This window comes from Monodelphis domestica, chromosome 1 (assembly GCF_027887165.1).
Source record: "Monodelphis domestica isolate mMonDom1 chromosome 1, mMonDom1.pri, whole genome shotgun sequence".
Lineage (NCBI taxonomy): Eukaryota > Metazoa > Chordata > Mammalia > Didelphimorphia > Didelphidae > Monodelphis > Monodelphis domestica.
This window is the reverse complement of record NC_077227.1, coordinates 283,298,573-283,325,663: the sequence shown is the minus strand read 5'-3', so window position 1 is coordinate 283,325,663 and position 27,091 is coordinate 283,298,573. Positions and strand designations below refer to the sequence as shown.

The following is a 27,091-nucleotide window of genomic DNA, read 5'->3' as shown; positions in this document are numbered from 1 at the left end:
TACTGACTTGACTTCATTAAAGACAGCCAAGTGCTGCTTTACCATCTCTAATCCCAATTAATCATTTTGGTTCTGTTTTTCTCTGACTAGAAATCATTCTACTTGGTAGAGAAATAAAAGAAAAATACAAGTTGAGTAATTCTGCATTCTTAGCTGTTATCACTGTTCCATTTACACTGAGTAGAAGTTCTAACATCTCTTTGAACTTTTGTTTTCCCCAACATGTCCTCTTGGATGGTCTTAGAATTTATAGTCAAACTTAGCTTGTTCTGAGCTTTAACATCCCTCACATTATTCTTATTAGGTTCAGATATTCATTTGAAGTCTTCTTTAGCATCCTGACCTTACATTATTTGTATGCCCTTTAAAATTTTTTTAAATTATTTTATTTTATTTATTTAAAAAACCTTTCCCCTATGTCTTAGAATCAATGTTGTGTACTGCTGATATAACCTATATTAGACTATTTACCTCCTCAGACAGTGAGGATGAGGGGAAGAGAAGGAGCTAAAACTAAAATGTCACAAAACAATTATCAAAAATTGTTTCTATGTGTAACTAATTAAAAACAAACAAACAAACAACTGTGTATTGATTCCAAGGTAGAAGAGCAATAAGACCTAAGCAATGGGGGTTAAGTGACTTGCCCAAGGTCATCCACCTAGGAAATATCTTAAGCCAAGTCTGAACTCGAGGCCTTCTATTTCTAGGCCTGACTCTCAATCTACCTAGCTGCCCCAATGTATGCCTTTTTAAAACTTTAGTAAGTTTCCTCTGTCTCTTCATCATTATATATAAGCAATGTACTTTCTTCTTTTGGAATATGCTGAATTCCTTTCTTGCAAAGAAAAAAGTAGCACTAAAGTAAGTGTTGAGTCAAAGTAGGTGTACAAGTCTTTGGGGTGAAAGTTTCCCTGAAAGGGGGAAAGAGATAATATTTACTCTCTCCAAGTTCACACAGAAGTCCTTTCTGTATACTTTACTGGTAAATTGCAAACATCATCCACTGCATCCTGCCATTGCCAGTTGACCTGACTTTTGCCTTGCCATTGGACTTAGATGAATCTGGAAAAGAGTGAGGCTGCCAATTGTGTGCAACTCTGCCCCACTGAAATCCAGAGAGTGCAGCAAGTCAATGCTCACCATTCATCTTGATGTCCTTAGTCTTCTTCAAAAACAAAGGATGAAGAACAATGATAGAAACTCTTTTCTATGTGGATGCCTTTAAAGCCCAACTGCTTATAAGCTGATGCTTCTTTGGAAGGAAGACCAGATAAAGACATTTTTAGGTCTTATCTGTGTAAAGCAAGAAGTCAAGATAAGTGGGAGTCCTTGACTGTTGGTGTGATTTCTTCATAACTCTTCTAAGTTCTCTTTCAACACAGCTACCTGAGGCTCCTATTGATATTTACATCTTCTGTTCCAGTAATTAAACTTTCCCTTGATGTTCCTTTTAATCCATTGGAGAGAATGGTAATATTCACCACATGGTTTCACTTTGGATCTCATACCATGCCCCAAAGGCTAAGCAAGGACAATAGATCTTGAGTTGAAGGTGTGAGATTTAAAATGGTTGAGGTCTTCAACTGTAGTGGTTAAAATAGTGGAAGATATAAATTGTGATAGATATAAGAGAGGGTGAGTAAATTTGACCGCAGAAATATGTTTCACTACAGTGTCTTGGATTTTAAAATCAAATATAAGGTGGTCGCCAGGGAAATATTCCCAATTATTCAAATACCCAAGTCAATTGGGTTTTATAGAGATTTTAATTAACAATACAATGAGTAATCAAAGAAAGAGAGAGAGAGTAAGAAAGGAATAAGTATGAAGGGCCTCAAAGCCAATATGGCCTAGACCTGAGTCTTAAAAGAGAAATCAGTCAGTTTTTTATAACTCACCATAAGATCTGTCTAAGTAAGGATTTCTAATGACACCAGGCCAGCAGCATCTCAGCTGCTTTCACCAGCTCCCTCCTCCATCTGAATGTTTCAGAATCAGTCTCCTCAGAATGAGTCTCTCCAATCTGAATGTTTCAGAATGACTTCCCAGCTCTTCCCTGAACTCTTATTTTTAAGGGCAAAATCTTCTCTGTCACCTCCCCTAAGTCCACCCATTCTTAGTCCACACCTAAGAAGGTGTGGATTTTTGAGTAATTCACACCAGGAAAGCTCTGAGTAAGTTTTCCAGTTCTTTGTTCCTTGTAAATTCACAAGTTGCTTGACCTTTATAGGTACTTAGCTTAAGAAAAGTATAGGTTTAAGTACTTTTCATTGTTCAGAAAAGAGTTTACAACTTTATCTTCCCCTAGGGCAGACCCAAGTAGGTAAAGTAGAATTCTCACATTCCTGCTTTAAGTAGAGTTCACTGCCCAAATGGGGAATGGTCTTAATCCAATCTTATAAAGTAGGGTCTGGGAAATTTTAAGGTTTACAAAGGAGACTTTAGGGAACATCTCATTTATTTTACTATTAGAAAACTGAGGCCCAAGATGGCAAGAAATCTTTTAAAGATCATGAGAGCAGAGACAGGAATCAAATCTGGATCATCTTTGCTTTTATTTTTTTATCTCTTAATTCTGTCTTAAATTCAATGAAGGGTTATGCAATGGAGGTTACGTGACTTGCCCAGGGTCATATAGCTAGGAAGTGTCTGAGGCCAGATTTGAACCTAGGACCTCCCATCTCTAGTCCTGGCTCTCAAACCACTGAGCAACCCAACTGTCCCCAAACCTGGATCTTCTATCTATTAATCCATTTCTTTTTCCATTATGGCCATGGTTGCTTCCATAAGTTAGAAACTGGAGCTCTAACACTCTCCATGTCACTAATGAACTGAATGTGCATGGATTAAAAATATTGGACTGAGATGCTACTGTGATTTTGTCATAGGTTGGAATGGGGAGGAAATAGTCAGATTAGTTCTGCCATGACTTGCCCCAAGGTCGGATTTCAATTATCTTTCTTCTGCAATCACAGCATTGTGATGACCACCTGCTCCACTTTCTCTGCCTTGGGCCTGATGCCTCTCCTCCTGTTTATCTACTCCAAGGGAATCTATGATGGGGACCTCAAGAACAAGGTGCCCTATGGGCATATTGCCATCTCACTGGTTTTGATACTTATCCCCTGCACCATAGGAATCATCATCAATTCCAAGAGGCCACAGTATGGACGCTACATCATCAAGGTAAGAAATTCAGGAAGATCATTGACCCTTATAGAAAGTGTGTTGACAAATTCAAAGACCATTAAACTGGGAGTCATGAAATGGATTCTGATTCTGTCTCTCTTTTTTGTTAAGCAAGGCATTTAAACTTTTGATGTGCTAGTTTCCTCATTCATCAAATTTCTAATATTTGTTCAGGATAAGAATACCTACACTAGAGATAGTATAGTAAATAAAATGGGTAGTGTTAAGCTTGGAGTCAAGAAAATTTAACTTCAAATCCCCCTTATGATACTTACTAGTTGTTTGACTATGGACAAATCTCATAAATTCTCAGCCTCATTTTCCTCATTTGTAAAGACAGGTAATGATCTCTATCTGATCTGCCTTATATGGTGGCTATAATGAGGGATCTTCTGTAGCCCCCAGTAATGAGAGTAGGCCCCAGTGAAATCAGCCATCAGCTAGCTAGAGCCAGGCACGCATGATCTCACGCAAAGCACTGATAAGTTCTTGGCTGTCCCTGGCTATCTTCCTTCTACCCACTGAAGCAAACATTTCCCTGAGAATCTGGACTAGATGGTTACATATTTACCTGTGGTTTATTATCCTATATAAAACTCTGTTTAGAACCATGGAGGTAATCTAAATCCATTGTCTCCATCTTGTTAATTGTTACTAACCATTGTCCCTTCAAAGGTTTACCTAATCCTTTAGTTTATGTATCATTGCCCTATAAAATACTAGTTGTGATGAAATAAATTTTGCCTCTGCTTGACTAGTCACCTGACAATCTTCTACATGGGTGCCTCCTTCTTAGGTGATCTGGGCATTTGTCAAAGTCCCATCACCAAGTTTGTTTGTTTTTTAAACCTTTACCTTCTATAGAATTAATATTAAGTATCAATTCCAAGACAGAAGAGCAGTAATATGGGGTTAAGTGACTTGCTCAGGGTCACATAACTTGGGAGGTGTCTGAGGTCAGATTTAAATCTAGGTCCTCCCATCTCCAGACCTGACTCTTTATTCTCTGAGCCACTTGGCTGCCTCCCATTACACAAGTTTTAAAGCATTATATTAATTAATTATTATCTATTTCACCGGACTATAAGGGAAATGAAAGTATAATGAAAAGTTAGCGTGTAAGAAAAGAATAATACTAATAATATACTCTGTGTTTTAGGTTCAATCCTTCTAAAATCAATTTTATTAATTTAATTAATTCTTTATCCAAGTCACAAGTTGTCATAGCCCTCCCCACTCCCTTTCTTCATCCAGAATTCTTTGCTTACAAGATATTTTGATATAAGGTATTGAACAAGAAAATGTTAACATGCTAAAATACAGGTTGAAATTAGCATTCTAGAATAGTTTTCACTCATTTCTTCCTAGATTATGTCCTCTTAAGAGATTCTTTCTGTGATCAATGTCCTAAATTTGGCTTTCAAAAGAGAAGATACTGTCCCCAGCATCATGGTACCAGTTCCTACAATGAACATGTAAGTTCAAGTGACAGACGGGATTCAAAGACAAATCTGACTGCAAGCCCACAGCTCTTTATATTGTGTAGTGCAGAGCCTTGTTTTCCTGTAGCTGACTCTTTTACATTAAGAAATAAATTAATCAATCAATAAGAATTTGCCATATATCTCCTAGAGCTTCATTTTTAGGTGATACAATAGAACTCATAGAAAAAGCACAAAAAATGATCTCTGACTTATTTCAAGGAACTCTGTTGAAGGGACAAGACTAATGCAAGTGAAAGAGTTGCCAGTGATCCAGACAGTTAATACAGATTATAAACAGTATGGAACATTAGAGGAAAGAAGGACCAATGAAGACTGGAATAACCAATAAAGATTCCCAGCATGTTAGCTGGACCTGCCAGAAGAGAGAGAGGAGTATATTCCAGACAAGGTGGGGCTACTTATTTATGGGACATGAAACTCATAAAGCACTATATCTGGCTGCTGCCAGGAAGGCTACTTTGTGGCCAAGATCAATCAATTAATCACCAAGTATTTATTCAGTATCAATGATGTTCCTAGCACTGGGAATACAAAGACAAAAATATAGTGGTCCCTGCCTTTGAGGAGTTTATAGGGAGAGACAACATGTGCAAATATAAGTATGTTGAAAATAAAGCTAACAGAAGTAGCAAGCTGAAGATCTTTGTTAGAAGCATGTGCAATTGATGAACCAGTGATCTTTGAAAAAATCATGAAAGAAAACAGGGATCTGTCAATGATGGAACAATGGGTCAAAACTGCCAGAGATCAAATAGGTCCTTAGTAGCATCAGTAGCATATACTTTTAGCAAATGTATGGAATAGAAGATGCTTGACCGATAGGTAGGAGGACTAGTTAGTGTCTCTTTCTGGTGCCCTCCACTTTGTGTGAGTGGCACCATCCTTTCTCAGATTCTCCCTAAAGGGAGATGTGTTTACTTTCTAATAACTTCTTAGCTTTACCCCCAGAGGGGTATGGTTTTCTTTTAAAATTTACCTGGGAAGAACAGTGGGAAAAGGAGATGCCTGAGGTGACCGACTGCCTCAGAAAGGCTAACTTAAGTTTGATTAGAGTATATCTTCCCTCTTCCTGGATCTCCTGACTAATTCTGTACCTAAGACAGTCTGGATTCACATGTTCTTTCTCTGTTTAGGGAAAGCTATAAAATATAAATCCAATTCTCTTTTGTTTTGTTTTTTCAAGCTGAGACAAATCTCTCTCTAGGAAATATTTATCACAGTTTAAAATTTCTTACTTCTCCTTCCTATATGTTTTACTACCTATGGCCTCTATCTCAACCAAATCTAATTAATGAAACATTGATCAGCAATGCAATGGTTAGTCACAAATTTTTATAGGAGACCTACTCAAAATAAATAAATAGTGAATTTTAAATTAAATAAGCTATATACAAATACATATGAAAACAAAACAAGACAGAAACCAGAGCAGGTATATATAATCAGAGCATATCTATAGAATATATATGTCTCCTCAATAGAAGAGAAAGAGTCCTCCCTTTTAGAGTGAGATAATAGCAACCAAGAGAGTGTCCTAGCTCTCACCCAAAGGAAAAATGTCCTAAGTCTCTAGTATAGCAAGCTGGGGATAGAGACAAGACAGAGACTGCCAACCCCAGTGCTCGTTCGCCTCTCTCATCTTGTCCTCTCCCATTAGATGGAAGGTGCTATATAATCTAGCTGACATAAGTCCATTTCCAGAAAACCAGTCATAGGGGACTTTGAGGAGAGAAATATTTGAGATTTCTGCCTGAATCAGCAAGCATTTCTTTACATGGCTACACTGATATAGTATATGCATATATTTTCTCCTCTGATAGGGTGTGAACTTCTTAGAAGCAGAAACTGATCATTTCTTTTGTCTTTCTATCCTCAGAACTTGACACAGTCCCTGGCATACAGGAATAGAGATAGAGACTGGACTTGTGATTTTACTGGTATAAGATCCAGATAAGGAATCTTTATCCACCAAAGCAGGCTGGCATCTTCTCAGCAACTTAGAGTCTTAGAAAGTTGTCTAGAGCCCTGAGAGGATCAGGAGGTCAAGGAGGGAGGACTTAAACTCACATCTTCCTGGCCTCTGACAATAAATGCTTATTGATTGGTTGATATTCATAATATGACTGCAAACTACCTTTATAGAATCATTTCACATTTTTCCTTTTAAATTTGCTCTATTTTCTAAGGTGACCTGCTAGCTGTTCCCCAAACATCTGTCTTTGTATAAACTGAACCCTCTGAGGAAAAGCACATAGAATTCTATGTTCAAGGGTTCACCCCTTTGCAAAATCTTTCCTGATCTCTGTAGTCAGTACTATCAACTTGAATTCGTGTCTATGTTGTGGTCAGGAACACAACACAAGCATGAATAAATTCAACATGAGGAATATAAGTACCTTGAGAGTAATATTGTTTTCTTTGTGTTTGTAACCTAAGAATAGTCAGGGAAACCTGGGTGTCCTATCCCTACTAATTCTTTTCTCCCTTCAAGGAGTCTTCACCAAATTCATTTCTGGATATGGCATAGCCAAGGTCATTTCTGGATGGCATGGTGCAGTGATGGCAAATCTATGGCACGGGTGCCAAAGATGACACAACAAGCACTCTCTGTGGGCATGTGGCTGCCCCCTCCTTCATTACTACCAAAGCAGAGGGCCTCTGGTGGAGCTGCTCCCCTCCCCCTCTCCACTGTGCCTGATGCCATCTTTTCATATCCCAGGCACCTCTGCCCAGCAGCCCAATGGAAGCACTTTTTCCTTCCCCTGTGTAGGGCAAGGGGATGGTCATGTTGTGCCTGGTACTCAGTGAGGGGGGAGGGGCATGTCAATTGGTCTGGAGGGGTGGGTGGGGGCAGGGCCCAGCACTCCATCTCTAAAAGGTTTGCCATCACAGCATAGTGACTGGAGAAGTTGATCCATTGCTCCTGGGGTCTGGCTCTTCTTCAGACTCTCAGAATGGTAGGCAACCAGTAGATTCTGTTATCAACTTTAATTGCAGGACCTTTGATGGGTTTTTTTCAAACCTTTTGAAGTTTATAAAGTCATACCCTGGTTAGTTCAATCTCTGCATATCTACAATCAGGAAAAAGCAAACTCAAGAAACAAAAGAGAAAGTGATGTCATGTGTTGTTCATAGACACATGGTAGCTGGACTGGGGAGTGGTTCCCCAAATGTAGCTTGAAGCATTCATTTTAACATGAAAGCTGCTAGGGAAGGGGGAAAAAACCACAATGTTTGAGGGAGAGGGCATATGAATCTCTTTACATGCAAACTCAGTACTGTTTCCTTCATTAGTCCTTCTAGTTCTGAAGTCAATCAGAAAACTCATCACCACATAGCAAACAACCCCTTCCCCCAAGGCCTCTTTATGCACAAGAATGAGATTCACTAAAGCCTCCATGTTCTGGGTTGAAACCAAGAAAGGTATATTGTACATGATCTGTAAAAACCCTCAGGAAAGGGCAAATCCTCTTATGTTCTATGGAAGGGGCCCTCAGTGTCTCCTTTCTCATAAATTAGAAACTGATGCAAAGCTCAGGTGGTTTCCAGACTATACAGACAGTAAGAAGGCTTATTGAAGACAGTAAACACACCTCACTTCCAGTTCACTCTTCACTTTGTTCTTCCTCTACACTGACTTCCTTGACATAGTGCAGGTACTTTTTTTCTCCTCATCATCTCCATCTTTTTCCAAATTCCTTCCTACATTCCAGCTCTCCTTTATGTCTCTTCTTCCCCATTACAAAATAAGCTCCTTTTGAGTAAGGGAGGTCAGATTTCTTTGTTTTTATATCTCTAGCCCTTGGTACAGTGCCTGGTACATAGTAAGTGTAATAAAGGGGGTGTTGAGAGAGAAGAGAGAGAGAGAGAGAATGGAGTCTTCCCTCTCTCAAGGTAAGGACAAAGGAAGAGGAGATGATGTTATGGGTAAGCTGAGAGATAGAAGGAGGGTGAGCCTGTTTTTTCCCCTTCAGTCCTCTCTGGTGATGGCCCCTCACTGTGTTTGCCTTTTCTCTCTCTATTGCCAGGCTCTTCCTAAATGATAAGCTCCTTCCTTATAGGGTGAGAGAGGTCACTTCTCTCCCCCCCCTCAGTTGTGACTGCCCTTAACTGAGGCTTGAGTCAGTTAAAGGTTTTGATAACAGGCTTATTTTATGAAAACAAGAAAGAAGGACAAGGTTGAAATGGATGGTGGATTGGGGTCAAAAGGGAAAGAGGGAGGAAGGGATCTCTAACTAGATAAACCCTTCCCCCCAAAGTTAGGTAACTCAGGATTGGTGGCCTGAGCCCCTGAGGGGTTCAGAGCAATGAACCCTGGTTGTTGGCTTAGCACAGCAAGTGTCTCAAGTTCAGGGTAAAGGGAGATTGTGACAGGTCTTCTTGTGGGCTATTTCCTTCTTCGAGTCTTTGCCCACTTGTTGATCTGAGAGGATTGGGATCAGGTTTTAGGGAGAGAAAGGTTTCTGGGATTGGGATCCAGTCAAAGAATGGACCTTCTCCTTAGCAGGTCTCAGTCAAGAGAGCAGAGCCAACTGACTCTCTCAGGGTTTTTTTTTCTTTCAGAATTCCAAACCTTCTCTCTATGCCCAACCCCTGCTGCTGATGGATTTTCTCCTTCTCTCACATAAGCAATAAATGCTTTTGTTAATCTATCTTAATAGAAACAATTATATTATTCTTCACTCCAAATGCAATTATTTTTCTTAAAAAATTTTTTTTTTATTGATAACCACAGTCCGCAAATCTGTTGGTATGGGACTCTTTCCTCACTGATGGAAATACCTATTTTGCCTCGCATGAATGATGAGGTGGAATTGGAAAGAAGGAAAGAGTGAAAGACAGAGAATGAGGGGGAATGAGAAAGAGAAAAAGAGAAGAAAGGAGAGAAAGAAAGAGAGAGCGAGAGAGGGCTTCACTATTTCAGATCTTCAGTTTTTTGGGGGGACTCTTCAAACTTCAAGTCACTTTGGATACTTTTGGCTTCTAGGTTCAGAAGGGTAGATGGAAGAGATCTATACCATGTCAGGTTGCTAAAGAAAAAGACTCTGGGAAGTGTAAGGATAATTTAGGGTCATGACCTAATCTATATTTAATTTTTGGTTGCCAGGGGGTATCCCAAATAAAATACCCAAGTCAGTTTGGAAATCTATGGTGGTTTAATCAATATAGAGGGAAGAAATCAAGAAGAGAGAGGGAGAGGGTTTTAAATTTCTCCCATCTGGCCTTTGCCAGGGGGAGTTCAAAGTCCTCCGCCACAAGGTTTCTGAAGATGAGAGGCTCCTAAGTGGATAGTGTTTGGAAGGTAAAGGAGGAAAAATCAGCCTAAACTCCAAGAGAGCTCAGAGAAGACGCCTCACCGGAACTAGGTTACTAGGCTTCCTCCAGTATAGTATCAAGGAAAACTCACTGCTAAACTGGACAATAGCTGCCGCCACACCAAGATGCCAAAAGGCTCAGCACACTGCCACCAGCCACCTCTCTGCCGCAAAAGAGAGGCCGGTGAGAGGAAGTGATGCGAAATATATAGATGGTTTTACATCACTTTCCTGCATCTCACCTTTACCAATGGTAGCTTAAGCTTGACTTAGGACAGTCCAGGGGTTTCTGATTTGTCATTTGCTAGCACATGTTTATCATAGACCATCCTCCTAGATACTTAATACTTAAGTATGGGTGTAGATATTCCTGATTTTGTTAGACTAAGTAGGGTGGAGTAATCTAAAGTTCATAGAAGATATGAAAGGACACTAGAGACTTCAATAAACTTTCCCTTGAGACCTAGGACCCTCTCCCGCATTGTTGAGCTAAGTTACTTCACTCCCAAAGTGAGAGCTTCTTCACTCTGTATTGGCTGGTATATATTCTCCTATGTAAACCTTCTTTGGTTTTGCTAACAATTTGGATAAACAGGTCTTCTTGGCTAAGGGCTTTGTGTTTTCTTTGAAGGAAAAAGATGTCAAGCTTTGAATATAAAGCTTGGACTCCTGCTTCTATCCCCAAAATAAAATAATAATTAGAAGTTAGCTTGACCTGATCACAACCTCTACACTAACAATATTTAAGGGAGCATATACTTATATTTTTAACCCAATAACCTCTCTCTGAAGACAGCAAAGGCACCAGCCTTTTGTTCTCAACTTCCTACTCCCCCTTCTGGAGAAAGGTGGGGAGAGAAGGGGCTAGAGGTATCTATCTATTCTACCTCTTTTCAAGCCTCAGATAATGACAACTCTGTGCTATATGCAAGAGGACTGCTCTTGCTACAATTTAATTCTTTTTTACCTAACTCTCACTTCCCAATGCTCCCTTCCCCAAAAAGAACTATCCTTTACAATAAAGATTAAGAAAAAAAATAAGCATGTTAACAATGTCAATGTATGCTTCTTTCCATACATATCACCTATCACTTTTGCACCAAAGGGAGCTTTCTTGATCATCAGTTTCCCTCATTTCTTCCTAGAACTCCCAGCTAAAATCCCACCTTTTCTGATCCATTTCACTCCTAGTGCCTCTCCACTTTTGATTATTTCCAATTTATGCTTTATATAGTATGTTTATACATAATTTGTATGTTTTCTCCTTTAAACCTGTGAGCTCCTTGAAAGCAGGGACTGTATTTTATATTTATAGCACCAGCCCATAGCCCAGTTCCTGGTATATAATAGGCATTTAATGTTTATTAGCTGACTGATAACTGGTCATGAAGAATTCTTTCTATTCTAACAGTCTATAAAGAATACTTTGTTTAGCAATGGGTTCAAATCAAGAAAACATCTAATGCCCAGTGGACTTACGCGTCGGCTATGGGGGGGTGGGGGGGAGGAAAAGAAAATGATCTATGTCTTTAACGAATAATGCTTGGAAATGATCAAATAAAATATATTTAAAAAAAAAAGAATACTTTGTTTTTGTAAGACAGAGGAGCCATAAGGACCCCTGGGCCAGGGGTCCCCAAACTATGGCCCATGGGCCACATGCGACCCCCTGAGGCCATGTATCTGGCTCTCACTGCACTTCTAGAAGGGGTACCTCTTTCATTGGTGGTCAGTGAGAGGAGCACTGTATGTGGTAGTGCCACAAAGCACCACAAAGGTGCTGCTCACGTACAGTACTACTTCCAGTGACATAATCCTTTGCATGGCACCTTAGAACAAGGCGCTGTGCAAAGGATTATGTGGCTGCACAATGGAAGACATCAGCATGGTGAGCAGCAATCAGGGGGAGGGAATTCTGTACTGTGTATACTGCTGTCTGGTTAGGGTTAGGGTTAGGTTTTTATAGTCCAACCCTCCAATGATCTGAGGGACAGTGAACTGGCCCCCTGTGTAAAAAGTTTGGGGACCCCTTGTGGGCAATCAGGGTTAAGTGATATGTCCAGAGTCACACAGTAAGGAAGTACGAGGTCAGATGTGAAACTAGGTGCTCCAGACTCCAAACTTAATGCTCTATCTACTGTGCTACCCAGCTGCCCCTGTAAAGATTATTTTGAATGTGTCAATCAATGAATAGGGGCTGAATAATAAATGATTTGCAAAAACTGGCTCCATTTGACCATTAGACTTTTGGAGATAGATCATCACGAGATGAATGGCTTTGTTTACCTTTACAAGCATACCGATAGGGGTTAACTCCACGGCTGTTGACTTTTTTTTCCATGTAGAAGTATCTCAGAGAGGATGCCAACAGATCTCTGGGTGGATATCCAAGAGTCAAAAATTGTTTGGCTGTTTTGAGTGCTTTAAGTTTTAGATATTCTCTCTTCCCTCTTTAAATGTAGCTGTTTGCCAAAGTACAAGTTATTCATTCTATTCTCTTAGAAAAGCTGTGTTTGCCTTGGTTCTTTTAGAAATTAGAACAATTTTAAGTCTTCTGGGTTCTTGATTCATGTGATTCAGCAACATATAGGAGAATTCATAAATACATAGACTATTAGTTCCATAAATCTCTACGTAACTCAGGGATTTGGGATGATGGAAGAACACTTCTGACTTCACAATAGAGCTAGCTCATTGCAAAATTATGTTTTGGCCAAATTTAATTTTTTTTGTTTTCTTTTTTAAAATGCTCTTTAAAAAAAATTCAGAACACCACAAACACAAAAATGGATATTTCCACATATAAAGTAGAATGTAATACTCATCCAAAAGAGATGAACCTTTTTTAAAGATGAGAACACAACTTAATGATCACTTGAAAGTTGCTCAAATTCTATAATATTTGGAGAAATTAAGACATCACCTTATAGTTAAAAATGTAAACCAAATAAACCAAAACCAAAAAACTGAAAACAAAAAAAACCCCCAAAACAAGAATAATCAAATTCAGTGTGGCCAGGGTCATAGAACAGGTACATTGTCCATGGTATATACCCTGAGTTTTACGCAGAGCAACATGGCAATATTACAAGTCACAAAATTGATCATAACCTTTCACTCCATGATTCTATTGATGTGACTAAAAGGTAAAGTTATAAGGAAAAAAAAAGATGCTAATTATAAAAAAAAGTATTCACAAAATAACCTTTTATATTCAATAAATGCTTGAATAAAATATATCAATGTAAATACCATTATGCCTTCCTTTATCCCATGATAAATACAAGGAACGTATGGAAATATGGAAAGATAAAGTTATGAAAAACCTGCACATTTGTAACTACAAAGGGGACATTTTGGGTTCAAATGTGGCCTTCTTCCTAGCTATGTCATTTAATCCCAATTGCCTAATCTTTATTACTCTCTGAGGATTGGATTTAGCTATCTCCTGATTTGTAACAATGAAGATGCTTATTCTAACATCAGGGATGTTTTTGGAACTTTGCATTACTCCACCCTACTTTGTATACAAAATCAGGAATGTCTGTAAGCATGCTTGAAAATTGAGTGTTTAGGAGGATGACCTTTGATAGAGAAATTGACAAATCAGAAACAGCTGACACACCCCTGGGCTGTCCTATGTCAAGCTTAGGCTATGATTGGTGCAGAGGAGAAACAGAGGTAGAGTCATCTAGGTTTTTTTTTTTCTTGGAGCTTATTGTTGGCTGTCCCTTTTCCCCTAGAGAGGCGGCTCTGGCTGGCAGCATGCTAAGCATTCTGACATCTTGGCGTGGTGGCAGCTATTTGTTTGGGTTTTGGTGGTGAGTTTGCCCTTGAGCTGATTCAGTTTCAGGCATCTTGGCTGAGCCTTCATGGAGTTCAGGCTGATTCCTTCCTCCTTCACTCTCTAAACCCTTATCTTCCTAGAGCCTCTAGTCTTCCTCCTGGCACAAGCCAGGTGAGAGAAATCCTATACCCTTTCCTTCTTCCTTCTTCTTAATTTTCTTTTCACCATATTAATTAAATCACCATAAATTTTCAGCTGACTTAGGTATTTTTTTTTATATTTGGGATATCCATGGTGACCAAATAATTAATATAGTTTAGGTCACAATGCTAAAATTATCCTTTACAACTCTTTATTACTTTTATTACAGCCTTGGAACTGATACTTAATATCAATACTAAGGCAGAAGGTGAGGGTTTAAAAAAAAGTGCTTGTTGATTGACTGATTGATTCAGACTGTTATAAACAGATATGGTCAAGTAAAAAACTTTCTATGTTGATTCTGATATGTTTGTTTAAAAAGACACTTGTTATTTATAATCTTGTTTTTAATTTATATTTATAATTTTGTTTATTTATATCATATGTTATTATGTATATTTATATGTTGTTCACAAATATCTGTGTTTTATTGAAGTGCTTGAAGCATCACCATACTGAGGGCAACAGAGGCATTGTAGCAGTGTAGATAGAGTTCTGGACTTGGAATCAGAAAGACAGAGGTTCAGATCCTACCTCTGACATTTAGCTGTGTGACCCCAGGAAAGTCCCTCAGACTTACTTATGAAACCATAGATGGGTAGTAATTCACATTCAAGGAGGAAGTCTCCACATGGACAAAATAATAGATCTTTCATGGATGGAGGATACTCAAATATACTGGGCTTTGATAGAGTGATTACTAAGGATGACATTCTCTGTCCTTAAGAAGTTTCCCTTTAGGGGCAAGTAAATAGTTCAGTAGAGTTCCAGGATTGGAGTTGAAAGGACCTGGGTTCAAATCTGATATCATACACTTCTTAGTGTTTAACCCTTGCCTTTCTGCCTTAGAGTTGTTACTCTAAGTTAAAGTAAGGCTTTAAAAATGTTTCCTTTCGTGACAAGCAGATAGAAAGGATCCTGATTTGGAGCCAGGAATATCTGGATTCATATCGTACCTCCAATTTATTGGCTGTGTGACCCTAGGCAAGACTCAGCCTCTTTCAGTCTCCGTCATTACCTTGACTATAAAATGGAGATAACAACACCTAACACAGAGATATGATGAGGATCAAATGAGATGATGCATATAAAGCAGGGCATGTATTGTATTCTGGAAATGAAAGTGGAGGAAGAGAGGTGTTTAAAACAGGGGTTTCAATTCCATCAAGGAATTGAGATTATTGAACAATTGTTGTTCAGTCATTTCAGCAATGCCTAACTCTTTCATGACCCAATGTGGGTTTTCTTGGCAAAGATACTACAGTGATTTGCTATTTCCTTCTTCAGATCATTTTACAGATGAGGAAACTGAGGCAAACAGGGTTAAGTGATTTGCCTAGGGTCATGTAGTTAGTAAATGTCTGAGACTAGATTTGAACCCAGGAAGATAAACCTTCCTGACTCCAGGTCTGGCATTTTATCCATTGTATTACCTGGCTGCCCAGATAGGTCCTTTTTAAAAAGGTCTCTCCCACCCCTCTTTTTTTTTTATTTGAAAATTTTTATTTAGTTAATTGATTTAGAATATTTTTCTATGGTTACATGATTCATGTTCTTTCCCTCCCTTCCTCCTACCCCCCTCCTGTAGCCAACAAGTAGTTCCACTGGGTTTTACCTGTGTCATTGATCAAGACCTATTTCTGTATTATTGATATTTGCATTAGGGTGATTGTTTAGAGTCTACATGCCCAATCATATCCCCATAGACCCATGTGATCAAGCAGTTGTTTTTCTTCTGTGTTTCTACTCCCACACTTCTTTGGATGTGGATAGAGTTCTTTCTCATAAGTCCCTCAGAATTGTCCTGGATCATTGCATTGTTACTAGTAGAGGAGTCTATTACATTCGATTGCACCACAGTGTATCAGTCTCTGTGAATAATGTTCTTCTGGTTCTTTATCAATTCCTGGAGGTTGTTCCAGTTCACATGGAATTCCTCCAGTTTGTTATTCCTTTCCTCACAATAGTATTCCATCACCATCACAATTTGTTTAGCCATTCCCTAATCAAAGGGCATCCCCTCATTTTCCAACTTTTTGCTACCACAAAGAGCATGGATATAAATATTTTTATATTATATATATATATATAATATAATAAATAAATAAATATAAGTCTTTTTCCTTATTATCTCTTTGGGATATAAACCCAGCAGTGGTATGGCTGGATTAAAGGGCAGACAGGCTTTTAAAGCCCTTTGGGCATAGTTCCAAATTGCTATCCAGAATGGTTGGATCAATTCACAACTCCACCAGCAATGCATTAATGCCCCAATTTTGCCACATCCCCTCCAACATTTATTACTTTATTTTGCTGTCATGTTAGCCAATCTACTAGGTGTGAGATGGTACCTCAGAGTTGTTTTGATTTGCATTTCTCTAATTATGAGATTTAGAACACTTTTTCATGTGCTTATTGATAGTTTTGATTTCTTTATCTGAAAATTGCCCATTTGTCAATTGGTGAATGGCTTGATTTTTTTTGTATAATTGATTTAGCTCCTTATAAATTTGAGTAGACCTGTCAGAGGTTTTTGTTATAAAGATATTTTTACAATTTGTTACTTCCATTCTAATTTTGATTGCTTTGGTTTTGTTTGTTCAAAACCTTTTTAATTTAATGTAATAAAAATTATTTATTTTACATTTTGTAATATTTTCTAACTCCTGCCTGGTCTTAAAATCTTTCCTTTCCCATAGATGTGATAGGTATACTATTCTATGTTCACCAAATTTACTTATAGTTTCCTTTTTTATATTCAAGTCATTCACCCATTCTGAATTTAACGTGGTGTAGGGGTGAGATGTTGATCTAAATCTAATCTCTCCCATACTGATTTCCAATGTTCCCAGCAGTTTTTGTCAAATAGTGGATTTTTGTCCCCAAAGCTGGTCTCTTTGGGTTTATTATACACTGTCTTGCTGAGGTCATTTGTCTCAAGTCTATTCCTCCCTTCTGTCTCTTAACCAGTACCATGTTGTTTTGATGACCACTGCTTTATAGTACAGTTTAAGATCTGATACTGCTAGGCCACCTTCCTTCACATTTTTTATTTTTATTATTTCCCTTGATATTCTTGATCTTTTGTTCTTCCAAATGAACTTTGTGATAGATTTTTCTAAGTCAGTAAAAAAGTTTCTTGGTAGTTTGATAGGTATGGCACTGAATAAGTAAATTAATTTGGATAGGATGTTAATTTTTTTTTTAAACCCTTACCTTCTGTCTTGGAGTCGATACTGTGTATTGGCTCCAAGGCAGAAGAGTGGTAAGGGCTAGGCAATGGGGGTTAAGTGACTTGCCCAGGGTCACACAGCTGGGAAGTGTCTGAGGCCAGATTTGAACCTAGGACCTTCCGTCTCTAGGCCTGGCTCTCAATCCACTGAGCCACCCAGCTGTCCCTTGATGGTCATTTTTATTATGTTAGCTCATCCTACCCATGAGCAATTAATGTTTTTCCAATTATTTAGATCTAGTTTTAATTGTGTGAAAAGTATTTTGTAGTTGTGTTTATATAATTCCTGTGTTTGTCTTGGTAGATGGATTCCCAAGTAGTTTATATTGTCTGGAGTGATTTTAAATAGAATTTCTCTTTCTAACTTTTGCTGCTGGGATGTGTTGGAAATATATAGAAATGCTGATGATTTATGTGGGTTTATTTTGTATCCTGCAACTTAAAGTTGTTTATTATTTCCACTAGCTTTTTAGTTGATTCTTTAGGATTCTTTAAGTAGACCATCATATCATCTTCAAAGAGTGATAGCTTGGTCTCCTCATTACCTATTTTAATTCCTTCAATTTCTTTTTCTTCTCTAATTGCTACTGCTAGTGTTTCTAGTACAATGTTAAATAATAGAGGTGATAATGGGCATCTTTGTTTCACTCTTGATCTTATTGAGAAGGCTTCTAGTTTATACCCATTGCAGATGATGTTTGCGGATGGTTTTAGATAAATACTGTTTATTATTTTTAGGAAAGATCCTTCTATTTCTATACTTTCTAGTGTGTCTTTTTTAAAATAGGAATGAGTGTTGTATTTTGCCATCCCCTGTTTTTAACTTTCTCTTCTCCTATTATCCTCATTTTCAGGGAGGGATGATCATAATGCTTATTTCATCAGTGGTCATTGCTGCCCTTTCTGCCATCAATGTTGGCCGAAGCATCATGTTCATCATGACATTTCGTCTTCTGGTTACCTCTGCCCTGATGCCTTTTATTGGCTTTGCTCTGGGATATATCCTCTCAAGCATTTTACGCATCAATGAACGGTAGGTGTAACTTTGGTTTCTGTCTTCCAACACAGCCTATTTTTTTTTCATTTCTAGTTTTTCTCAGAAGAAATTGGAAAAAAAATCTCTGCATTTTCCCAAGGTAGTGGATTCCTGGCAATGCCTCTCCTATATCAATTAGGGGCTTCTTTATATCGTGGGAAGTGTCAGGTTGCTGATGCTAGTGATCCTAGAAAACAACTACTCATAATAGAATTATTTCTGTAGATTCTATCTTTTCCTATTCAATTCTCTCAAAAACAAACATTTATTAAGAATCCAATCCCCATCTTTAAGGAAATCATAGTTTAGTAGAAGAAATAAGACTTCTGAGGGGCAGCTAGTTGGCTCAGTGGATTGAGAGCCAGGCCTAGAGATTGGTGGTCCTAGATTCAAATCCCCCTTAACCCATATTATTATTATTATTATTATTATTGCTCTTCTGTATTGTTTCTAAGACAGAAGGTGAAGGTTTTTTTAAAAAAGAAAGAAAATAGGACAAAACCTCATAATAATCATGTAAATGCCATAAACTTTTGAGCTTGTGGAGTTAATTTTTGAAAAATCACTAAAACTGTAAGTTTAAACCCTGAGGGACTTATGAAAAAGAATGCTATCCACATCAAGAAAAAGAATTGTAGGAGGAAGCTGGGTGGCTCAGTGGATTGAGAGCCAGGCCTAGAGACGGAAGGTCCTAGGTTCAAATCTGGCCTCAGATACTTCTCAGCTGTGTGACCCTGGGCAAGTCACTTGACCCCCATTGCCTAGCCCTTACCACTCCTTTGCCTTGGAGCCAATATACAGTATTGACTCCAGGATGGAAGATGAGAGTTAAAAAAAAAAAGAAAAAGAACTGTAGGAATAAAATTGCAGAAGAAAAACATATGATTTATCACTTGTTTATATGGTTATGATTTGGGGTTTTGGTTTCAAAAGATTGTAAAATTAATAATATGGAAATAGGTATCAAGTGATAACATTTGTATAACACAGTGGAATTACTTGTTAGCTCCGGGAGTTGGGAGGGAAGAGGGGAAGGAAAGAAAATATATCATATAAACATGGAAAAATATTTTTAAAAATAAAAAAACTACGTTTAAATTTTATTTTTATAAAAATAAAAATTTATTTTTATAAAAATAAAAATTTATTTTTATAATATAATAAACATTTAACAAAAGTTATTAAAATATAATAAAATTTAATAAAATGTTTTCATTAAACATACCTTTTAATAAAAAAAATTTTATAAAAAGATAACATTTAATAAAATTTAAATTTTTATTTTTATGGAGAGGTCATTCCTGTAAAATTTCATCTCATCAGATTTTTTGATGTTTGTTTGTTGTTGTTCTAATCTTTCAAGGTGTTTTTGGATTTAACTGTCATCCCATGTCAGTCAATGCTACCCCTTATGGCGTGGTGTCATCAAAAACTAGAAGTATGTTATTTATGTTTTTATCCAAGTCATTAATAAAAACCTCAAGCTCAGTGACAAGCATAGTGATGGTCAACCATAATCAATTAGGTGCAAATTCAATGCCTATTTTATATCTATCAGCTTATCTAATACCATTCAATGTACTTTGATCTCTTGAGGAAGGAAGGAAAAGACAACAGTGGTAATTCCTTTTAAGTTGCTTTTATGATGGCTTTTGGGGTTGGTGTGTCCACACAGATGCAGACGTACTGTCAGCATGGAGACCGGATGCCAGAATATTCAGCTATGCTCTACCATCCTCAACATGGCCTTTCCTCCAGAAGAGATTGGACCCCTTTTCTTTTTACCTCTCCTCTACATGATTTTCCAGCTTGGGGAAGGGCTTCTCCTTATTGCCATCTTTAAGTGCTACAATAAAATCAAGACTCCCAAGGGTGAGTATTGAAACATTATCTCATAAGCTCTGTGAACACTGAGTCTGGTCTATCATTGAGAAGGTAATAAATACATCTTTTGGATGTGGCATTGATTCTTTCAAGCTATCCACGTCTATAAAGTGAGACATTTATTTTCTTTTCAGCAAGATACTGTTGTTATTGGGGTTAGAACATGGGAACTGGAGTAAGATAGTTGACTGAAAGTCAATCTTCTACCTAGTTGTAGCAGTCCACAACCTAGCTATGGACAAGGGAAACAGAATGTACAGAGTGGCTTAGAAGAGAGCATGCTCAGTCTTGCGCATGGCTAGTAAAGCCTCTAACCCTTGATCCCAGCTTCTCCCAGGTTAGGCGAGAAATCAGGTTTCTTTGTGTTCACATGGCTAAGAAAAACCACACCTATACCTTGTCGTTAACCAATGATAATAATCCCTATGTATTGTGTATATTTGCATATCAAAGACATTAAAAGGAGCAGCCACAGCAGTCACCTCACTCTCTTGGATCTCACCTCTCACCTATGTCTGTCTTTGCTGGGCCAAGCTCCATCTTTAATTTCTTTCCTTCTCTATCTCTCTTACCGGGGACCTGGCTTTAGGCCAGACACCTTTCTTTTCCAGTGCTAATATCTAGCTCTTTCCAATTCATCTCTTCATTCTCTCAGCTAAGCTATATCAGCCTCTGACCTGTGTGGTATTAATTTTGGATCACTGGATGGATCCTGCCTTTGAGTTGTCCAGAGATCGGAGTTTTGCTGTGGCTCCATTGTAAATAATACGGCCTGATTTCTGACTCATTTCTGCCATCTCCTACCTGGCTCTGTCACGCCCCCCGTGGAATCCAATCTACTATCCTTTCTTTCTCTCTCTCCTTGAGGCATTCGCAGAGACTGCCTCACTAGTGTGTTGCGATAGGAAGAAAGTTGGCTCTGGACAAAGGTTAATTGTGACAAAGAATCAAAACTATGGATATAGTTGTGAGGATGTAAGGAACAGGATGATTACCTCTACTCAAAACTATCACTGAGGTAAAAGGAATTCAGGCTACAGATCAACCAAAGTCTGACTGTGTGACAAGTTATTGTCTTGGACTTAACCTCTATGGTTCTTGGTTTCTTCATCTGTAAAATGAGGAGATTAAGGGCAGTGAGGTGTCTTAGTGGATAGTCAGATCTGGAGATGGGAGATCCTGGATTCAAATCTGGCTATGTGATCTTGGGCAAGTCACTTAACTTGTATTTATTTTAAACAACAAAACACCTTTCTTTCTTAGAATTGATAATATCAATAACTGGAGGGCCATAGGTAGTAAGGAAGTGCTGTCATCTTATTCCTTACTCCCTCAAGATTCACTTCTTTCCCTTTGTCTTCCTTCCCCCATCCCCATATACCCTTTACACATTCCCTGGTATACACATGAACATCATAATTTAGAAAGAGAAAACCTTCAAGTTGACACTGGTCAAATGCCTGAATAGCCTGTCAGGAGCTGGGGTTTAATCCTGCATGTCCTTCCTGATCTTCTCTAGCTTCCTATCTGTACTCTTCATATTTACAATGTAGGCTATATATATTTTTTTAAATCAGTGATCCAAAATATCATGAACATATTTTTAGCCCAGAACTTAAGGCAATACCAAAATCAGAGGGCATTAACATATGTGCAACACTAGAGGTCACAATTGAGCAAGTTGAAAAAACTAGAATTATAACTATTCTTATTTCTCTCAAACAAAAATACTACTTGGACTCACCAGAGGTACACTGTGAAAATCAGACTCATTAGACTCAGAAGTTGTTTTCTCTTTTAGGGAGAGGTCCCAGTTTCCCAGTTTTAATTATTTACATTTAGGACACAGAACTAGGAAAATATTGGCCAAGTGGCTTGTAAAAGATGAGATTTAGAGATTCTTTAAACAATGACCAAGCCTAGAGCCAGTCACTGTCTTTCTTTGTGCCTAAAATGACCATAGCTGTCCCTCTTCTTATTCATAACAGTGAACAAGGGAATGTTTGTGAGAAATATAATTCCTTTACTTACTGGAGACAAGCTCTACCCACAGAGGTATCCACCAGGTGCTATATTTGCTACTAATAGCTGTGATTCAGAAATAGTTGATTATATTGGATCCATTAAAGACCATTAAAGTATAAAAATTATTCTCAAACTGAAATGTCAAGGAGAGCATGTTTACTTCTAAGGCAGCTGACAAATTTTTTCCTAAAACTGAAGCTCTTGATAATACATTAGTATTATCCATATCATAGGGGGGAAATTCAAGTGGGAAAGTTCACTCACAGCCAGCAGATGCTCTTCAGAAAACTTCTTTGGTTATAAACCAAGATTCGGCAGAATGACAGATTACCCAATCTAAAAATGATCATGCTATGACACTTTTTTGGATGTCATTAACTTCAAAATTCAATAGTTAATACTCAATAGTATGAAAAACATCTCCACAAAGTAAAAGTAATAGACATATGGAGTTAGGTGGTACCAATGGATAGAACATTGAGCTTAGAGTCAGAAAGAACTGAATTCAAATTTGACCTCAGACACTTGCTAGCTATGGTGACTGTGGGCAAGTAATTAAATTCTTGGTGCTTCATTTCCCTCATCTGTAAAATGTAAAAAGAATCTCCCTTTCAGAGTTGTTTAGAATAAAATGAGATATCTGTAAAGGGTTTGGTAAACCTTAAGTCACTATATAAATATTTCTTCTACTGAATATCAAGTTATATGTGGGGATATGAGTGAAGGAAGTTCCTTTCATATACTAATGTATATGATAATTTTTATTCCTCTAATCAATAGTTATTTAGAGCATTCTTTCACGACCAGTTTTGCTTTTGAAAGATGAGGCCCTTATTAGAGAAATTTGCTATGCCTTGTTAGAAAAATGTAGTTTCCCTTTTTATCTCTTTTTCTAAGATCATGATTGCTACCCTTGCCTACTTCAGCTGAAGCTTAACAGATTTTAACTCTGTTTCAACTGTTTTGAGAATCTCTTGTAAACAATATATTATTGGATTTTGATTTCTAATCCATTCTGCTATCTACTTCCATTTTATGAGTTCAGGCCATTTACATTCACAGTTGTGATTACTATGTATTTGCCTCCTTTCTATTCTGTTTATACTTCTCTTTTTACTCTGTTTACTTCTGATCTTGCTCTTCCTTAGTCTGCCCTTTTTTCATACAGCCTCCTCTTTTTCTTTTCTCCTTCCCCTCCTACTTCCCTGTAAAGTAAGATATATTTCTATGTCCAATTGAATGTAGGTGTGTATGTATTCTTCCCTCTTTGAATAAATTCAACTGTTATCAATTCAAATCCAAATGTTACCAACCCCACAAACCCCATTTTCACCTCCACCAGAAACTCTTCTGGAGCACCTTTTTTTATGTGGGATAATTTTCCCTATTTTTTCCTCTTCTTTTACCTTCTTGTAATCCATCACTTTTGCACCCCTTCATTTTTTTTGTTTATAGATCATCCTAATGTAATTGATTTACATCCATGCCCTCTTTCTGTGTGCACTCCTTTAAACTGCCCTAATAATGATAAAGTTCTTATAGGAGTTACATGTATCATCTTCACATACATACATACATACATACACAGAAATATAAACACTTTAACCTTACTGAGTCCTATATGATTATTATCATTTTTACCTTTTCATACTTGTCTACTATACTTGTTTGAATGTCAAGCTTTCTATGCAGCTCTGGTCTTTTCATCAAGAATTTGAACCCTGGTCTTGCTAACCCCCAAGTCCAGTGCTCTATCCCTTACTCCATGAAATGGGAAAACAAAGTTAATTAACTGGATACTAATAAAAAGTGTACTGTACAATGCTTGGTCTCCCAGAAGTCAGTTAATCACATGGCCTTGTTGAGGAGTCAAACTTAGATCATTAGGTGCCCTTGGACTCGGAAAACAACTCTGGGGAATTCAAGAACAGAACCCCCCTCGGGAGTTTGATTTAGGACTAGATAGAGGTGGCTTGGATGGTATGTTTCAGACTATTTCCCAGGGATGCCTCTGTTTCAATGATTCATTCAATCAACAAATTCTTATATGCTACGTAACTATAGAAATACAAAGACCAAAATGAAATAATCCTTGCTTTTGAGGATTTTAGATGAAATTACTGGGAAATATCACTTATAGCATAAGCGTTTACAAGATAGGAACAAAGTAGATTCAAAATAATTTCATAGGAAGGGTACTAAGGGCACTAATGAGATTCAAAATAGTATACATTTAGGCACTTGAATTGATGAGCCTTGAAGGAAGATTAATATTCTAGGGTGAGGAAGGAGTAAATTCTAGGTTTGGGGGAAAGCATAGAGACAGAAGATGGAATGTCTTGGATAGGGAACAGGAAGTAAGCTGGTCTCCTTAGATCATTTGGTACATGAAAAAGAGTACAGTAAAATACAGTAAAAATCTAGAAAGATAGGTTGGAGTCACATTATTAAGGTCTTTAAATGTTAAATAGAGGACTTTGTATTTTATCCTAGGGGCAGGAGAGACAAAGATACTTATATAGACATGTGTTTAGGAATATCAATTTTGAAAATGTATAGAATGAGGGAGCAGTTAGGTGGCTCAGTGGATATAGATCCAGGCCTGGAGATGGGAAGTTCTGGGTTCAAATTTTACCTCAGACACCTTCTAGCTATGATGAATTGGAGTGAAGAAAGTCTGGATGTAGCTAAGCAACTTAGGAGGTTATTGCAATAGTTCAAATGAGAGGGGATGAAGTCCTGAATGGTCTTCCTAGGTCTACCTAGGGTAATGGTCATGTAAATAGAGAAAATGTGACACATGAAAAGTGATCTCTGCAACACTGAACTGACAAGATTTGGCAACTAATTGCCAAGTAAATAGAAGTGGAGGGGTTGCTGTGAAAGAGAGGAAGAATTGTGGATGGCTATAAGATTGTAAAACAGAGATGTGGGAAAGGATGCCTATAACCCTTAACAGAAAGTTAGAAAGGGGGGTAAATTTGAGGGAAAATATGAGTTGTTTTGGACATGTTGAATTGGAGATCTTTATTGGACATCTATTTGAAAATGTCCAGTAGGTGATGTTAGACAGGTTCAAGAGAGACTAAGATGGCTCTCACAATTATCTATATAGCTAAATCCTTGGGAGCTAATGACATCACCAAGAAAGAGGAAGAGAGAGAAAAGATAACTTAGGACAGAGCCTTAGGAGATAGCTATATGTGGGGGTGAGGGGTGGGACATGGATAATAATATAGGAAAGCAAACTAAGAAAGAGATGGCGCATAGGTAGGAAAAGAACAAAGAGAGAACGGTGTCACAAAAACCTAGGGAAGAGAGATTAAACAGGAGAACATTATTACCATGTTCTATGTTGTAGAGAAATACAAAAGGATTAGAACAAAGAAAAGCTATCACATTAAGAGATCATTTATAACCTTAGAAAGAACAGATTCTGAGTAATGAAGCCCAGATTTATACTTTTCTAGAAGCAATCCATACCAAAAAAGATTCTAATGATTGTAGCTTAAATTGACCTCCCTTCTTCCCCTTCCCTTGGAATTCCTTCAAAGGATGAACTAGAATGCATATATTATCAGACTTGTAAAGATATGCTTTATCTAAGAAGGTGATCACAACTTGCTTGATGGTATAAAACACACCATATCTTGAGCTTCTAAAAAACAAAAAATGAGAGGAGGGGTACAGAAGTAGATTGCTAGCTATGTGACACTTGGGCAAGTCAGTTAACCTTGGTTTACCTGTTTCCTCATCTGTCAAATGAGCTGGAGAAGAAAATGGCAAACCACTCTAGTATCTTTGCCAAGAAAAGCCTAATGAGGTCATGAAGAGCCGGAAATGACTGAGCAACATGTCCTGGGGTATGATTTATTGCTGCTGACATTTGCTAGGTCTACTACTTTTGAATAAATCTGTCTCATTGGCTGTCTTTGTTCTTCCTTTTATCCCCCCATATAGATAAAACAAAAATGATCTACACAGCTGTGAATGACACTGCCAAAGAAGCAGAAGCAAGAACTCTGAGCAATGGTGCAAATGTGGCCTAACTTAGTCCACCTCACAAGCAACTAACTAGGTTTCATCCAGAGTGCCATTTCAAGTGCCAGCAGCAAGGCATGAAATATATAGCAGGAAGAGCAGCATTAGCTGAATTTCAGAGGCAAACTGTCCTGTGTTCCTCTGTAAGCTATCACAGCAGTGACTACCCAAGGTGATCATGGTTCTGCCCCCTTGAAGTTATGGATATCCATGTGAGCAACTTGCAGCTAACACAAATCTGAGGCTTTTTTTCTCTGTCTACACTCAAAAAACAAATTAAGACCAATGGGATTTGATGAATTTATGTCCAGTAGAATAGGCTCGGTCTTTAGAGTTTATTAGGAAAAATTGTACCTAGATTCTCATTTTAGTATAATTCCTGTGGCTTTCTCTCAAAACTTCTGTAAATTTAATTTTGATGAGTTACCAGTTCTTTTAACATTTCAAATGGAAAAAAAAAATTAGATACTGTTTTTTCCAGACACATTCCAGAGAACACCTTCCTCCAATAAAGTAACACCCAAAAAGCAGATTATAACTAATAGTATGTGTCACTTTCCATTTTAGCAGCTCACTAGCTATAAGAAAGCAAGGATTGTGTAAAATTGTGTTATATATGACCCGAGGTTTTGTCTTGGTTTTGCCATTGTTTATACTGTTGTAGTTGTTGTTAAACAAATTGTCATAACTAACCCTAAAAACCAACTTTAGGGCACAATTGAATATTCTTAAGACAAGAGAGAAAAAGTCATAAGAACCCAGGTAGATTTTAGAATGCCTTCCTATAATATAAGTTGGTCACTTTTAACACTAGGATCTGAATAGTCCGTGCAGCTTTACTCAGTTTGTGTCTTTATTATAATTTTTTTTGCA

The 27,091-nt window shown here is 37.7% G+C and overlaps 1 protein-coding gene across 1 annotated transcript in view; it reads left to right on the top strand.

The window, feature by feature from the left end:
- The window catches only part of SLC10A1 (solute carrier family 10 member 1), a 48,031-nt gene extending 21,275 nt beyond the window's left edge, over positions 1 to 26,756 (top strand). The window contains exons 2-5 of the mRNA XM_001378731.4: positions 2,979 to 3,189; positions 18,087 to 18,265; positions 19,944 to 20,140; positions 26,138 to 26,756. Of these exons, the coding sequence (XP_001378768.1) occupies positions 2,979 to 3,189; positions 18,087 to 18,265; positions 19,944 to 20,140; positions 26,138 to 26,226 (676 nt within the window). The 3' untranslated portion in view covers positions 26,227 to 26,756. The remainder of the gene's footprint in view (positions 1 to 2,978; positions 3,190 to 18,086; positions 18,266 to 19,943; positions 20,141 to 26,137) is intronic.
- Positions 26,757 to 27,091: the final 335 nt, after the last annotated feature.